Source organism: Schistocerca americana, chromosome 9 (genome assembly GCF_021461395.2).
Source record: "Schistocerca americana isolate TAMUIC-IGC-003095 chromosome 9, iqSchAmer2.1, whole genome shotgun sequence".
Classification (NCBI taxonomy): domain Eukaryota; kingdom Metazoa; phylum Arthropoda; class Insecta; order Orthoptera; family Acrididae; genus Schistocerca; species Schistocerca americana.
The window spans coordinates 195,208,675-195,226,793 of record NC_060127.1 but is presented as its reverse complement, the minus strand read 5'-3'; the positions used below and the strand labels follow the sequence as shown (position 1 = coordinate 195,226,793).

Genomic DNA, 18,119 nt, shown 5'->3' with positions numbered 1-18,119 from the left:
TCGGTACCACACTGGGCGACTTGCGAGTCGATGATAACGAAATGATGAACGGCCTACACAACACCTAGTTCCCGAGCAGGCAAAATCTCCGACACACTCGGGAATCGAACCCGGGCCAGCTGCACGGCAGCCAGACGCGCCGAGCACTCAGCTAAAGAGGCAGGCAGCAGCTGCGGGGCTCAGAGGTGTGTGCCCGCTGGTTTCCTCGCTGCCTAACACGAGACCGTAAACAACAACTATGGACCACCTGTGCAGAACTGCGTGTGCGTTATGTGTCTGATCGGGACAATGTTTTGCCGAACGTCGTCAGAGGAAATGAAACACGGGTTCATAACTTCGAACCGGAAACGAAAGGGCAATCCACGGAGCGGCGCCACACCATCTCCCCTTCAAGGCCACATCCTCAGCCGGTAAAGTCACAGTAGCGGTCTCCCGGAACTCTGGAGGGGTCATTGTCCTTGACGTCCTCCCATATGATGCAACAATCACTTCCGAAGTGTGTTTTCCTGCCCTCACAAAATTGAAGAAATGAGTTCTGCGTGTTTTTAGACAGAAAAATACAAACGAACTTTTCCTTCTCCACGATAATGCAAGGCCATACAAAAGTCTGTACACCTGACAAGTGCTTCCTTATCCAGGCCAAAAGGCCGGACCTCGCACCTTCCGAGTTTCATCTGTCTGACCCGATAAACGACGCACTCCACAGGAAACAGTACGTGGGTGACAGGAGGTTATTGCTGCAGCGAGACATTGACTCCGATATTCACCAGTAGAGTGGTAGCGTAAGGGCATCGCAGTCAAAGGTGATTGTGTTGAAGACTAGGGTTTTGTAGCTAAAAGGGTGGGGAATAATTGGTGTATTAGAATCCTGAGTAAAACCAACCTGCTTTCAGAAAAAAAAATGTTGCATTACCTATTGAACGCCGCTCACAGTAACTCATACGGCGTACTACACAAGAGTCACTCACAGCTGCTTGTGTAACCCTGGTGCTGTGAGCAGCCGGACCCATATGACACGCCTCTTAGACGTCTGATGGTGTTTGTCTGTCACATGCTGTAGCGCCTCCAAGCTGCTATCAATATTGGCCACCGACGGAGGTAATCAAACTCTGGTATTGTGCTATTTCAGTGTGTAGCACAACTGCAGAAACATCCCCGCAAAGAAACAAACCAAAGAATTACCCAACTTCATTTTGTCTGAGTGATGATTAAAACTTTATGACTATCCCACTTATACACTTGTGTCCAAAATTAAAGAAAGAAAAGGAAAATTTGCGTGGTTGCCTTTATTTTGCGACAAAACAGTATAAACAAGCGATAGTAAAGTAGAAACACTGTACAGAATACAGAACGCAAGCAACTGCAAGATGCATAACGGTAGATAAAAATGTCCTTCGTTTCTTCCAACTTGACGGATTAGTACACGTATTTCGACAACTGGTTAGTGTGCTCATTATGGGTGTGAGCGCCTCTAGCAGCAACACAGGCCTCACGGCGACGGGGCCTGCTGCGAATGACCTCGCCAGTCTCGTGTTGAGGCACTGGCGCCCACTCTTCCAGCAGCGCTGCTCCCAGGCCTTGGAAACTGGTCACGTGGATGCTGACGTGGTGCAACCCGCGCCCCTAGTGCATCCCAGACATGCTCTATGGCATTCAAATCGGGAGAGCGAGCAGGCCACGTAGTGCGTGCAGTATCTTCCGTTTCCAAGACAACATGAACCACCTGTGCTCTATGAGATCGAGCATTACCGTCAATCAATACGACGTCTAGGCACGCAGCACCTGGCAACAACCGCAGATGAGGTCCCAACCTCTCGTAACGATACCTAACAGCAGCTGAACCTTGTCGATTCACCTGTACAGTTTCATGAAGAATGCTTCGATTGGTCAGTATAATCCCTGCCCTTACCATCAGGGATCCTCCTCGATCTCTGTCTCTTTCCACAGTTTCTGGGCCCACAAATCGTGTTCTACGTTCCCTGCAGATGCGACTCCATCGACAATCACTCCACAGACTAAATGGGGACTCATCTGTGAAAGCGACATTGGCCCACTGTTCGACCGTCGAGGTGGGTTTTTGATGACTCCACTTTAGATGTGCCCTTCCGCGACGACGCCACTCAGGTAGACGTACGGCACACCTCCAACAGTTATTGTAGGAACCCTTCCGAACCCTTCTGCACACTGTCTGCCTCGATATAACACGTGCAGTACATGTCGCGAGCTCACATGGCACATGCCGTGGCGGTACTCTCTTGTCATTATACCCAAACAACGATCCTCTCTTTTGAAGTCACACGTGGTCGGCCCTGCCCTGGTCTTTGGAATACGGTTTCGGTCTCTATAAACTGTCGCCACATCCGAGAAACAACAGAACGATTCACATTAAGCCGCCGGGCCCCATCAGTTTGCGCCTGCCGTGCTTCCTTTCTTCCTATGGCTCTGCACCACAGAGAGTCTGTTAGGAATCTTCTCTGGGCCGTACTGCACCGCCTCTCACAGTGTACACAACTATTATCGATGTGGGGCTGCCTGGCAAACACTACCCTGTTTGACAGGTACCCTGACGTCATCGTTAGCACGGTTGCCCATTGACGGAGTCCATCTTCCGCGCAGAATACGATCCTACGGATATCTATTGACAGTTTGTATGACTATATCGTGAAGTAGACACAGGACGGGGAGATAGCTTTAATTTTGTACACCAGTGTATTTAGGATGCTGTCTCGGTACTGGCCGGCCGCGGTGGCCGTGCGGTTCTAGGCGCTGCAGTCCGGAACCGCGCTGCTGTTACGGTCGCAGGTTCGAATCCTGCCTCGGGCATTGATGGGTGTGATGTCCTTAGGTTATTTAGGTTTAAGTAGTTCTAAGTTCTAGGGGACTGATGACGTAAGACGTTAAGTCCCATAGTGCTCAGAGCCATTTTTTTTTTTTTTGCCTCAATACTGTTACGAGGGCAGTTCAATAAGTAATGCAACACATTTTTTTCTGAAACAGGGGTTGTTTTATTCAGCATTGAAATACACCAGGTTATTCCCCAATCTTTTAGCTACACAACACTATTTTTCAACGTAATCTCCATTCAATGCTACGGCCTTACGCCACCTTGAAATGAGGGCCTGTATGCCTCCACGGTACCATTCCACTGATCGATGTCGGAGCCAACGTCGTACTGCATCAATAACTTCTTGATCATCCGCGTAGTGCCTCCCACGGATTGCGTCCTTCATTGGGCCAAACATATGGAAATCCGACGGTGCGAGATCGAGGCTGTAGGGTGCATGAGGAAGAACAGTCCACTGAAGTTTTGTGAGCTCCTCTTGGGTGTGAAGACTTGTTTGAGGTCTTGCGTTGTCATGAAGAAGGAGAAGTTCGTTCAGATTTTTGTGCCTACGAACACGCTGAAGTCGTTTCTTCAATTTCTGAAGAGTAGCACAATACACTTCAGAGTTGATCGTTTGACCATGGGGAAGGACATCGAACAGAATAACCCCTTCAGCGTCCCAGAAGACTGTAACCATGACTTTACCGGCTGAGGGTATGGCTTTAAACTTTTTCTTGGTAGGGGAGTGGGTGTGGCGCCACTCCATTGATTGCCGTTTTGTTTCAGGTTCGAAGTGATGAACCCATGTTTCATCGCCTGTAACAATCTTTGACAAGAAATTGTCACCCTCAGCCACATGACGAGCAAGCAATTCCGCACAGATGGTTCTCCTTTGCTCTTTATGGTGTTCGGTTAGACAACGATGGACCCAGCGGGAACAAACCTTTGAATATCCCAACTGGTGAACAATTGTGACAGCACTACCAACACAGATGTCAAGTAGAGCTCTGAGTTGTTTGATGGTGATCCGTCGATCATCTCGAACGAGTGTGATCGCACGCTCCGCCATTGCAGGAGTCACAGCTGTGCACGGCCGGCCCGCACGCGGGAGATCAGACAGTCTTGCTTGACCTTGCGGCGATGATGACACACGCTTTGCCCAACGACTCACCGTGCTTTTGTCCACTGCCAGATCACCGTAGACATTCTGCAAGCGCCTATGAATATCTGAGATGCCCTGGTTTTCCGCCAAAAGAAACTCGATCACTGCCCGTTGTTTGCAACGCACATCCGTTACAGACGCCATTTTAACAGCTCCGTACAGCGCTGCCACCTGTCGGAAGTCAATGAAACTATACGAGACGAAGCGGGAATGTTTGAAAATATTCCACCAGAAATTTCCGGTTTTTTTCAACCAAAATTGGCCGAGAAAAAAAATGTGTTGCATTACTTATTGAACTGCCCTCGTATTTTGATAACTGTTTGTGACGTCCCGGTGTGCACCTCCCTCGCACGCAGCTGGTGACTGTCGTTGTGGTGGACGTTGCAGGCATCAACGTCCCTCGGAGCCGGTTCCTGCCGGTGAAGAAGACGTCCGACCTGCTGCTGGTGATGAGCAACCTGTACTCGCTGAGCAGCGGCTCGCTGGTGATGAGCCTGCAGCGCATGTTCCCCACCACGCCGCTGATCAAGCTGGGCGACAAGCACTTCGGAAAGGTACGTGCGGCGTTCAGCCGGCGGTGCAGCCTCTCCCTAACCTTACGGCGATTTCCTTCGTGGGGCTGACCTTATAAAACTTGGTTTATGCCAGAGCCGACACGAGGAAACAAGCAAAACGAACAGACTGCTTTCGGTCGTGTTAGCTTTCCATTCACAATTGCTTGCTTGTGTTCCTCTGGTTGTCAGTCTCTTAGCGAAGCATCAAAGGATCTTTGTGTTCTCTCTGCTTCGGCGCAAGCAGTACAGACAGCTTTCATGTGCTGCCTTGTCTACTTACATGGTCTGGAGAGCAGGTAATGTAGTGTATAATAACACACAGCGTGATTCAGGTGCCCCTACCGCTGGGTTTTATGCAACCTACTACGCCTTCAAATACCATCTGCGAGATTTTCATATTCTCTCGCTCACTACACGCAAACTACTCGTCCTACAGAAAAAAATGAACAGGACTTTTACAGGAAATTTAATGTAGTTAAATTTTGTATTGGGATGCGTTTCGCTGGAGGCTATAGTTTTCGAATAATTCGAGAGAAATGTAGAAAAAAAGACAGTCAAACGCGTCTTTCTTGAATAATTCGAAAACTGTGTTCTCTGGTGAAAACGTCTCCCAGTATAAAATTTAATTACATTAAATTAATGTAGAATTAATAGTTTGCGCGTAACGAACGAGACAATATTTGAAGGCATTGTGGGCTGCCCACAACCCAGTAATAGGGGCAGCTGAATCACATTGTATACTGCCCAAAGAAATTAAAGGGCCGCTTCTTTGAAACCCCTTCATTTCCTTCCACTGCGACCCATATGTTAGAAATTTAGCTCGAAAATGCCGACAAACTTCCTCTGTAAAGTTGCAGAAGCGTGGCGCGCTGCGACGTAATACTCGGGGTCAGCGACGCTTCGTAGAGCAAGGTACTGACATGTATTTTTGTACTTTCAACATTGCAGCACAGTCAGAAATCGTGATAATCTAATATATATGAAACTATCAGCCTCGATTGCGGTAATGAAACCAACCTTCGCCTAGGTTTCAGCCCAAATAATTGAGCCTTCTTTAGAACCTATACCTGAATCTCTAATTGCCCACTTAGTTTCACGTGAGCTCCCGAGTCCCACCGCACGGCGTCCATGGAGACGAGGCGCACACCAGAGCTTAGGTCTTGGTGTAGACTTAGTACTTATGTGACTACGCCTGTTCAGGCTGTTTTAGTTTTATTTCTAGATCATGCCCTTTTAGACAAATTATAAATTCAGGTATATCTTCTAAAGAAGGCTCAATTATTTGGACTGAAACCTAGGTGACTGTTGGTTCCATTACCGCAAAAAAATGGTTCAAATGGCTCTGAGCACTATGGGACTCAACTGCTGTGGTCATAAGTCCCCTAGAACTTAGAACTACTTAAACCTAACTAACCTAAGGACATCACACACATCCATGCCCGAGGCAGGATTCGAACCTGCGACCGTAGTGGTCGTGCGGTTCCAGACTGTAGCGCCTTTAACCGCTCGGCCACTCCGGCCGGCCCATTACCGCAATCGAGGCAGATAGTTTCTTATATATTGACACGTACACAAAAAGGCCAGAGGTCAGAAGTTCACGCGAGGTGTAAGGTGGTCTAATGGTGTCACATTAGCACCAAATTTCCCCAAAATTATGTCCAGTGGCACCGTGCAAGTGTCACAGCATGAAAAGGGCGTCATACCTTGCGTTACCCGCATGTGACCCATTCCTTGGAGCATGTGCGACGGAGTTCAGAACCGGGACCCCCTACGTCGAAATCAAGTGACTTTCTTATGGGTGGCGGAGGAAAGCATATCGGACACACTGCTCTTTACAACTGACACAAAAAGATCTCAAGAGGTGTCTAAAAGCGCATGAATGCAGTCATCCCTTTCCTTTGGACATTCACACATTTTGCGATCGAATACGACAGTTCGCAGTGCGATGTTCTTGACAACTTTTGACATTGCTGACACCTCCCAGACGATTCAACCCTCCCGAAGGACATCATGGAGCTGCAAGCGCAATGAACGTGATTGGGGTTAGATACCTCTTTAGAATGTAGAGTGACTCCAAGTTTTGCTCTAGTGTACAGGGTGAAACCTCTAGAAACCAGTCAGAACCATTCGACCAATGTGAACGCAATCCGAAGCAGAAAAGGATATTCATGCTTTTTATCGTTGCTTTTTCGCGCCCTCCAGTGGCGTATGCAAGGAGAGGAGGGAGAAAGGGTTGGGGCTACGCTATTGACACGTTCAGCTGGTAAAACACTTAACCACGTGAATAAACCGGCAGAGGGCCCCTCTAAATCCCCCTCTCACACTCAGTGCCACCCACGCAGCTACGTGGGGCACTTCTGAAATGTGTCTGTGCGGACACAGTCGTCCACCGATCTCTACGTGTCGGCGGAATAGACAACCTTTCGACAACCCTCCGAGTCACAGCCAGCCATCAGGCGCTACTGCAAACTGTTATGCGTAATTCGATTAGTTTGTGTCAACAGGATTTCGCTCCTTTGAAAATGGCGTACTGTTAAAAAGCGTGAAGATGAAATAAATTAAATAATTACTTGTGGTCAAGTGCAGAGTTTTAATATAGGTTCATCTTCTGTCTTCTAAACTTCGTAGTAGTTCTCCTGCATACTCTGCGGAATGAGCATTTTTTGAAGAAAGTATATTGTGGAGACATGGTTTAGCCACAGCCTGGCGAATTTTTTTCTACGGTATATTTTCACTCGCCAGTGGCGTGTGCACGGATTTGTAACTTCCTGGCAGATCAGATATGTGTGCATATGTGAACTTAAACCTGGGACCTTTGTCTTTTATGCGACAACGCTGTGAGTGAGATATTCTAGCACAACTCGTGACTCACCTTCACAGTCTCTCTTTCGAAAGTACATCTCCTGCCTTCCAGACTTCACAGAAGTTCTGCTACGTACCTTGTCGGAGTAGTACTTCCGGAAAGAAGGGCATTTGGGAGACATGACTTAGCTACAGTCTAGAGGATTGTTTACAAAATGAATTTCCACTCCGCAGCTGAGTGTTCGATTATTTGTAACTTTTTGGCACATTTAAAGATCGCTTATGAGTCCTTTCTTCTAGGAGTATTAGTCCAACAAAGTATTCAGAAGAACATCTGTCAAGTTTGGAAGGTAGGGGAAGGGGTACTGGCAGAACTGAACCTGTGAAGATGAGTCTTGACTGTCCTTGGACAGCTCAGTCATTGGAGTACTTGCCTGTGATAGGCAGAGATCCCAGTCTGACACACAGTGTTAATCTGCCAGGAAGTCTGAAAGCGGTGCACACTCCCCTGCAGTGCGAAAATAATAAGTACTGTAGAATAACGGAATATTTAGAATAATGAAATAATTAGAAATTTTGGCCATAGTTCAAGTCGCTTGCATTTCATAGACTGTTTCACTAGCCACATTTCAGTGGTATATCTCATCTGACACTCCCTTCGCTGTTTCAGGTGAAAGAGTTCCTCTCAAGGTTCGCCACCATACCGGACCTCATCGAGTTGGACCACTTGACAGTGTCTGGCGACGTAACGTTCGGAAGAGGCGTATCGCTCAAGGTAGAGTATGGCAGCGTTATCAGCATTCAGTTGTGACATATGTACCTGTTACATACACCAAGAGAACTGAAACGTAGCTTCAGAACATAACCAAAAATTGAAAGGGGATGGTTACCATATTTAGAGCTCACGTACGACAATGCTGAGCTTCCTGAAAGGAAAGGAGAGAAATCGTGGGTAGACTGTATCGCCGCGGAGCAACTGCACTAGTATCCGTGCGCCAACATTCCGTGACTGACGTACGTATTCTGAATCGCACCTGCCTGGATGATGTCGCACCGCCAGGACCTGCTGGCGACTACAAAAGTACACCGACGGTAGTGCACAGTGGCGCCTGCGTTACACAAGCAAGGGGGGAATTGAGTCAGTGACTAAATCTCGGAAGACCGAGGATGCTCGTGGATATGATGGAGTGTCTAGCAGGGTACTAAAGCAACGTGCCGCATACGTTAGCTCTGTACATAGCCACAGTTGTAATTTTTCCTTTAGGAATGCTCATTTACCTAGCCTATTAAGTTACTCATTAGTCAAACCGCTATACAAAAAAGAAGAAAAGGGGAGTGTAGACGATTTTAGACGTAATTCTATGCTATTGGTTCTTCACAAAATTATTGAAAAGGCTGTATACAAAAGATTGAAATTCTGTGAAACATTCTCGAGCACAACAGAAGATTATTTAGGTCGGCAACCGGGTTCGCTGTCTACTTTAGACCGCCCTCCGGCCGTGAGCTCCGTGTCCGAGCTGTTACGCGTGTCGCTCCGCACACCGCCGCCTGCTGGAAGTACGGCCACAAGATGGTCTAAATTATATATCGAAGCCGGCTGCCAACCAAAATAAACCTCTGTTGTGATCGAGAATGTTTCATTGGATTTTAACGTTTTATACCGATTGCTGTTGACGCTTCATTAATAGAGTGCTTTCTAAAATTTTGTATCTATAGCCATAAGGGTAACTGATCGCTTTAGTTCGCTGTCAAATGTAAAGCTTGTTTTAGACGTGCTTCAACAACTGAAAACGCTAATCAGAAAATATTACAGCAAAAGTTGGACCATTGTCGAATAAGAGATGCAGCTCACAACTGGTTCCTCTCATACTTTAAGAACAGACAGTAAAACATCATTCTGCACAGTAAAGAGAAAGAGTAGGAGGTGGCGACCGTTTGGAGCGGAGTTAACAGGGGAAGAAGGGGGGGGGGGGGGGGTGAAGGATGCCTCAGTAGTCAGCTCATGACATAAGCTTGGTAGTGAAGGATACTACGTGGGACATGGCTAATGTCTCAAATACTGCAGTCCAAGACATAACTTCGTGGCTTGAAGAAAGTAAATTCATGCTGAATCACAATAAGACTCAGTTTTTACAGTTTCTGAGACATAATTCATCTAAAACTGAGATTTCGATTACACAGAACTGGCGTATGATTAGCGAGTCTGAACATACCAACTCTCCCAGGTGGTGGCTGCCATGGAAAGCCCACGTACAGGATCTTGCTCAAAAACTGTATGCTGCTATATTTACCACTGTAACAGTCATTTTAGTAAGTCACTAGTCGAACAACAAAATCACTCTACTTTGCTACTTTCATTCGCTTATGACGCATGGATTTATACAGTATTATGGATTAATTCTTCCCCCAAACAAAATGTATTTTCGGCCACGAAAGGGACAGTGCGGGTACTATATGCTGTACGTTTGCGAATCTCCTTTCGATCCGCTTTCTTGACTGTGATAATTCGAACACTGACCTCTCTTTATATAATTATCTTTTTTTTTTTTTTTACAGTGAAATGAACACCGTTAGCTGCTTACAGGCGTTGACATACGCCAGATGAAATGTGTGCCCCGACTGGGACTCGAACCCGGGATCTCCTGCTTGCATGGCAGACGCTCTGTCCACCTGAGCCACCGAGGACACAGAGGATAGCGCGACTGCACGCCTTCCGCGAGACCCACATTCTCAACGTATTGTCCCGAACTACATTCGCAGTGCCCCCGCCCATTATACTCATTACTCGCGGCGCGTTGCCGATTCCCGTAAGGGTTCGGGCACTGTTTGTGCATTCGCACAGAAGAAGAAGATGGTCAAGTGGCCGGTGAGCCTTAGCTATATACATATACTAAGATGGTATCTGTTCTTTCTGGCATGTCCGAAAGAACAGGTACCATCGGTGACCAAGCAGCTCGTTAGAATGAAATTACAATGAAATGAACACCATTAGCTGCTAACAGGCGTTGACATACATCTGTCCTCTGTGTCCTCGGTGACTCAGGTGGATATAGCGTCTGCCGTGTAAGCAGGAGATCCCGGGTTCGAGTCCCGGTCGGAGCACACATTTTCATCTGTCCCCGTTGACGTATGTCAACGTCTGTAAGCAGCTAAGGGTTGTAATTTCACAGTAATTTCATTCTAACGAGCTGCATGGTCACCGATGGTATCTGTTCTTTCGGACATCTTAGTATATATATCTTTTTTTTATTAATGGTATGGCCTTATTCCGAAGAACTAGCAACTTTGAAGCGGTTAATACCGGGCAGAAATCGAATCTGTATTTGGATCACACCTCCTTGAGTCTTGTGCAGAATAACGTCCAGTATCCTGCTGCATCCAGTTCCAACAGGCTGCCACGAGAAGTATAAAATCTTAGCAATAATCCTCGCACTTTAAGTCTCTATTGAAGAACTTCTTCGTGGATCATTCATGTTCTGTCGGGGAGTTCCTGGAAAGAAACTGACCAAATTCCTGCGCTTTATTATTGATTATGCTAATGTATGCTGAGCAGATTGTCGTCTGCATAGCAGAGGCCCTGCAGAGGGTCGGTCTGCCTGCCACTGGCTGGCGTCCTCTTCACAGCCCCCCTGTGCCCTCTCCTTTCCGACTGGCGTGCGGAGCAGGTACGGCCAATGTTCGGGAAATACTTCCCACACACAGAGGAAGAAAATATACTGTATGGACATATGTCCGGAAACGCTTTGTTTTTTTTTTTTTTTTTTTTTGGGTACTTTGAAAAGAACAACTGTACATTGTCGAATGAATCATTATCAGACGTGTACCAGTGCAGAAAAATCAGCTGCTGATAGCGCCTACACACGTAGTACGTGGTTTTTATGTAGCACCCTCTACTGACGTGCTGAACGTTGCTCGTTTCATCTGATTGTCCCACGCCATCACTAGGGCTGTCCTCGAATGCTCCAAGAAGTTTCCCCATCCAGCTGAGGTGTCCTCGTACATCTACAAGTCCCCCAGTTTCGAGTAGAAGGCTTCAGCACCCCAAACTGCCCGAGGCGACCCTCAGTTTCATCACACGCCCTCCTGCCCCTCTGGTAATCGCCCGCGATACAAACACCGGATGCCACGGTCATCGCCATCCGCCGTTTCGTTCAGCAGACGGGCGTCTGTCAGCTCCGCATTTGAGTACACTTCCGTCGCACCGAACGACGAACTGAATCCGCGATTGACGCTAAGCTGTTGGTGCTATGTGCTAGGTGCTACTAGAGCAAAGAAGTTCATTGCATGTCCGCACGTGAAATGAAAACAGATGCGTGTCAACATTACCTTCCTTCAATTGAAACAACAGGCATTGGAGATGAACCTAAGAATTACAACTTACTGTATGTTCTAACCAAACGTATCCAAGAGGGTATTTCATGTAGGAAAGCATTTGATGCAATGCTGGTACGATCTCTTTCTGTGTTTTTCCCGTGATTAATGTGATTATGAAGGCAAGTACAAAATAATCTCTAAGACGGAAATAAAGCGTTTCCCGACCGATTTTAGTATAACACATTTTGTTATACTTCGTGAAGGTTTGACCGTGCCCTTTCGTTACACCCTGTATATTTTCTCTTTATTATTTTAACCTTAAGTCACCTCTTAGACATGGTAATTTTGATGTTAAAATTAACGTAGTTGTAATTAGTACCGTAGGCTGTAGTACTTTACAACTGTCTGGTTAAGAACCACGTGAAGCCATAGTTGCGGTTCTGAAGTACAGCTTGGGGAGAATAAAACCGGCTCGGAAAATAGACTCTAAGACAAAAAAACGACACACCACGAAGGAATTACCCGAATGGGACCGACATTGGTAGACGTGGCGTATATGTACACTGAAACATGTGACTACACTGTCACAACTACTGGATGTTTTATTCAAGTGAGAGAGCTTGGCAAACTGAGCAAGTCAGTGACGAGCTGGAACACCTCTGGCCCTTATGCACAGGCACTGATTAATAGAGTTGTGGAATGTCCTCGTGAGGGATATAGTGCCAGATTCCGGCCAGTTGGCGGGCTAGATCGTCAGAGTCACCATCTCGTTGGACGGCCCTACTCACAGTGCTCCAAAAGTTCTCAGCTAGGGAGAGACCCGGTGGCCGAGGTAGGGTTTCGCAGGCACGAAGACAAACGGTACAAGCTCTCGCCGTGTGCAGGGGGGCATTATCTTGCTGAAATGTAAGGTTACAATGGCTCGCCGTGAAGGGTAAGAAAACCTGATGTAGAGTGTCATCGACGTAACGGTGTGCTGCGAGCGTGCCCGCGGGCGACAACCGAAGGCTCGTACTGTGCAGATGAACGGCACCCCGGACCACCGCTGCCGGCTGCTGCGTCGTCTGGCGGGCGACGCCCACCGCCGTCCGGGACGCCTGCACACGCGCCTTCGCTGCTCGTGGCGGCTGCACTCGGAGTGGAACTCACCACTGAAGACAAGTCAGCGAGATTCAAGGCGTGTCTGCAGAAGCCGCCATACTGTCGGCCACCGAACGGCCCGGCAGCGGGCAGCGGTGGTCTGGGTCGCGGCTTACCTTCACCGCACAACCCCTTCCATTGCCCTTATAGCGCAGCAGTACGTCGACGCCCCTCTACGTCCTGCTTTGCTGCTTTTCTTGCCGAACCATCCTGGGCTTTATTTCAGCGAGACAATTCGCGCCCACACTCGACGACAGTTTTCACTGCTCGTCTTCGTACTTGTGAGACGGCCGACACCTCGGCCGGTAAGGTCGCCGCGTATCTCCCCGACTGAGAACGTTCGTATCGTTACGGGTAGGGCCCTCCAGCCGGCTCCGGATTTGGACGGTCTAACCCGCCAATTGGACAAAATGTGCCACGACATCCCTCAGGTGGATCAGTGCCGACCCGAATAGCTGCTTGCGTAAAGGTCAGAGGTGCTCCAACTTGTAAATGACTTGCTTAATTTGTGAAGCTCTTTATCATAAACTGTAATCATTTGTTTCTCTGTACATGTACACTACTGGCCATTAAAATTGCTACACCAAGAAGAAATGCAGATGATAAACGGGTATTCATTGGACAAATATATTACACTAGAACTCACATGTGCTTACATTTTCACGCAATTTGGGGAGAAATCAGTACCCAGAACAACCACCTCTGGCCGTAATAACTGCCTTGATACGCCTGGGCATTGAATGAAACAGAGCTTGGATGACGTGTACAGGTACAGCTCCCCATGCAGCTTCAACACGATACCACAGTTCATCAAAAGTAGTGAATGGCGTATTGTGACGAGCCAGTTGCTCGGCCACCATTGACCAGACGTTTTCAGTTGCTGAGAGATCTGGAGAATGTGCTGGCCAGGGCAGCAGTCGAACATTTTCTGTATCCAGAAAGGCCCGTACAGGACTTGCAACATGCGGTCGTGCATTATCTGGCTGAAATGTAGGGTTTCCCAGGGATCGAATGAAGGGTAGAGCCACGGGTCGTAACACATCTGAAATGTAACGTCCACTGTTCAAAGTGCCGTCAATGCGAACAAGAGGTGACCGAGACGTATAGCCAATGGCACCCCATACCATGCCGCCGGGTGATACGCCAGTATGGCGACGACCAATACACGCTTCCAATGTGCGTTCACCGCGATGTCGCCAAACATGGATGCGACCATCATGATGCTGTAGACAGAACCTGGATTCATCCGAAAAAATGACTTTTGCCATTCGTGCACCCAGGTTCGTAGTTGAGTACACTATCGCAGGCGCTCCTGTGATGCAGCGTCAAGGGTAACCGCAGCCATGGTCACCGAGCTGATAGTCCATGCTGCTGCAAACGTCGTCGAACTGTTCGTGCAGATGGTTGTTGTCTTGCAACGTCCCCATCTGTTGACTCAGGGATCGAGACGTGTCTGCACGATCCGTTACAGCCATGCGGATAAGATGCCTGTCATCTCGACTGCTAGTGATACGAGGCCGCTGGGATCCAGCGTGGCCTTCCATATTACCCTCCTGAACCCACCGATTCCATATTCTGCTAACAGTCATTGGATCTCGTCCAACGGGAGCAGCAATGTCGCGATACGATGAATCGCAATCGCGATAGGCTACAGTCCGAGCTTTATCAAAGTCGGAAATGTGATGGTACGCATTTCTCCTCCTTACACGAGGCATCGCAACAACGTTTCACCAGGCAACGCCGGTCAACTGCTGTTTGTATATGAGAAATCGGTTGGAAACTTTCCTCGTGTCAGGACGTTGTAGGTGTCGCCACTGGCGACAACCTTGTGTGAATGCTCTGAAAAGCTAATCATTTGCATATCACAGCATCTTCTTCCTGTCGGTTAAATTTCGCGTCTGTAGCACGTCATCTTCGTGGTGTAGCAATTTTAATGGCCAGTAGTGTAGATCTACCGATTTTTGTCCCACTGGGATAAATCTTTCGTGGTGGATCGAATTTTTTAATAAGACTGACGCGTAATTGACCCTTATTAATGAACAGCAGCTAGGCCGTCATAGAAAATGCTGGAAACCCTGATTTCGGCCCACCTGTTGTCTGCTGTCACATGTCTGCGCATGCGCACCTCTCACTTTTTATGTCCCAAGTATATCGCTGTGGCACTGCGTCTGAGTGGATGAAAAGAGCAGACGCGTTTAGTCACCAGCTGAATGCGACGCAAAATGGGGATCACGATAAAACATACATATTTAAGACATGTCAAGTTCTGTACTCAGTCCCCCATAGTAGTTCGATTCAACTCTCATTAGTTCTCGAGAAAATCGACTTTGAAATCTTCCAAGTGTGTTTAATAGGCAAAAGCAAAACTCACTCGGTTGAGAGGCCATGTTCCTCTTGGGCAAAATGCTCGCCTGCCCTGTGGGTTGATACGGTTGGATTTCCAGCTGTGATAAATTTTTAAACCAAGCTACGTGTTCTACGACCAGTGCCGTGAGCTGTAAAACACGAAGATTAAAAATATATTTGTATGGTTTTTTTAGTTTAAACAATAAAAGGCAATGTCCGGACTGTCTGACTCACTGACTCATCATAGTCGAGACCAAAACAACAGCGATAGAAACTTGAAATTTCGATAGGATGTCCACCTTATACTTTAGGCGTCATTAAAGAAGGGATTTTTCAGTATTCCGTTCCTAAGGGAGTGAAACATCGGATGAAAGACGTTGGGAAAATATGTCTCTGTTAAGGCAATTTTGAAGCTAGGACCACGAAAAATGGTATTTTTTTTCTCGATAGGAAATAATAAAAATACGTATTTCGACATTTTTGGAAATTAATCCTGTTACGAATGAAACGGCGGACAATAGGCTTTTTGAATACATGTGGCTGTTAAGACAATTTTGCAGCTAAACTACGAACACTGGGTTTTTTGAAAGCACGTCGCTATTAAAATAATTTTGAAGCTAGAACTACGAATACTGATATTTGGTTTCTTATTGAGAAATTTAAAAAATGTATCCGTTTCAGCATTTTTGGAAATTCAACCACTAAAGGAATAAAATAGTGGGTGAAAGTTTTTTTAAATTAACTCATTATTAAAGAACTACTAAAGCATTTTTAAACCTAAATCTATGACAATTTGTATTTGGCTCCTCTGTTAGAATCAGACGAATACATGTTTCACTGTTTTTGGAAGTTCAACCTCTAAGGGGGTAAAATAAGTAATGAAAAAAGAAAATATTTTGATACATTAAAAAAAATTGAAGCTAATTCTACGAAAATTTGTATTTCGCTTCTCGGTTAGATGCATAGAAACATGCGCTAGGGGAGGAAAGTTTCTATGGAAATATCACCATAAGAACGTAAAAGTCATGATTAACAAAAATCATGGACTCCGGCTACCAGAATCGCTTTTTCATCGGAAGTACAACCAGAAACACAATGTTTTTATGCCGTTAATTAGCGTGAAAGGTTTAAAAGGTGTTGCAGTTTGTGGACAAAAAAAAAATTCGATTAGACAAAAACAAAAAATCTGTGCAGAGCATGCAGTCTATGCGAGCAAAGCAGCGGGCGCGAAACTAGTCTTTTATTTTTAAAAAATCAGTACTTAACAAATTATGATTGCAATGATAACTGGCTATTGAGTTCGCTGCATGTAGTTTGAAATAAGATGCAAATTTTCCATAAAAGAGAAAATTATAGGCTTGTTAATAACCACATATTTGATGAATTTTATATTTAAATGACTAAGTTATTCGAACTGAATGAGAGAAAAAGGAGAAAAAGCGATGACCGAAACGAGGAGCCCGCTGCCAGTTCGAGCGCTGCCGGTTTTTCTTCCATCTTTAGGTATTTTACGATTCATGTAAATGCTCGCTGAACCTTCAGCTTAGTAAAAAAAAAAAAATTTTCATCGGATGGAAAATGAAAGTAAGCCACCTAGCTGGCAGCCACACTGTCTGTCGATAAAACTGCTGTGGGGGGGCTGATATTTGAGTTCCGAACTTCACGTACCAAAAATGGGAAAAATTGTAAAAATCGGATTAGCGTGTGGTCTTCTTGTTAGTGACAAAATGGCGCGTGACGCAGTTATTCTGTTACGTTCACTGACAAGAATCAAAACCTGCCTCGGCCTTATTGTGCATATTCTCCGTGCGATTCATTTATGCCACACTATTACGCGGGAATGGGTAGCGTGCTAATTAGCAGGTAGCTAGGACGTTACTCGCGTGTTCCGTGTGTGATAACAGCAATATCCCGGTATCATATTAGTTTATTATAGTAAAACACTTGGTTGGTAAAAAGCTGACAACACACCCATCATATACATGAGTATCTGTTGCATTAATCTTAAGCTACCTGCAATTCTTTTCTAGCTATGTGGATCTGTGTCCTCTCTGTGAAACAGTTACCCGCCTGATGGACGACTCTGTGTGTGTTGCAGGGCACTGTGATAATCATCGCCAACCACGGGGACAGGATCGACATCCCATCCGGCTCCGTACTGGAAAACAAGATCATTTCTGGAAATATGAGAATACTGGACCATTAAAGTGTCTCATCTAGTCGATGAAAGAATTTTGGGTTTACGAAATGTGTAACCAGGCGAGGAATTTAAGCGGTGCTCTGTCCAGGACAAATCATCTGTCATCCCGAATTTGTCTGGGAATTCCCAGAGTGATTACCGGTGAAAAAAATGGCGCGTTGTGGAATATGCAGGGTATGTGGTCAAGAGTACCTGATTATACTGTTCTCCGTATCTGACGATAAAACTCTAGTACCAAGTGGAAAAGAATTTATGGTGCGAATGTGAAACATTCTGACAAGGCTGTGTCTGTTTCCAGACAACGTTTATTGTAAAGTATCGGGATAATGAAACATGTAAACAAGTACATATAGAATGTGCAATTATAAGTGGTATTTAGATGTTTATAATCCAACGAAAGCAGAATAAAGAAAACAATTATTTTGTACTCAGATTTATAACCACAAAAGTGCCCATTCAGTGTTTCAATGACACAGATACCTTCTTTCATTTAACACGCATCTAAAATTGGAAATCGTAGGGGGAAAGATCGCGACTTTCCAGCGCAACTTCTTCAGCATACTCCAAACGAGAGGCGCGCCACCTCCTTTGACTGCGAGGGCCCGCTGTGGAACACGGCGCCACAGTTGACGCGCGTCGGTACGTGGGACACTCTGCAGACACTGAAACGCTCCATCGAGTCCAGACGCCCAGGGGCCTAGACGGACAGCATCGTTCAGTTGCACTTGGAGGATAAAGCCAGCCCAACAAGGCTGTATAGACTAGGCTGCAGAAGTT

General features: G+C 46.4%; 1 protein-coding gene across 1 annotated transcript in view; it reads left to right on the top strand.

Moving 5' to 3' along the window:
- LOC124551179 (UTP--glucose-1-phosphate uridylyltransferase-like) overlaps nt 1-17,769 on the top strand; it is an 89,322-nt gene extending 71,553 nt beyond the window's left edge. The window contains exons 9-11 of the mRNA XM_047126168.1: nt 4,374-4,540; nt 8,013-8,117; nt 17,241-17,769. Coding sequence (XP_046982124.1) covers nt 4,374-4,540; nt 8,013-8,117; nt 17,241-17,348 — 380 coding nt within the window. The 3' untranslated portion in view covers nt 17,349-17,769. The remainder of the gene's footprint in view (nt 1-4,373; nt 4,541-8,012; nt 8,118-17,240) is intronic.
- Nucleotides 17,770-18,119: the final 350 nt, after the last annotated feature.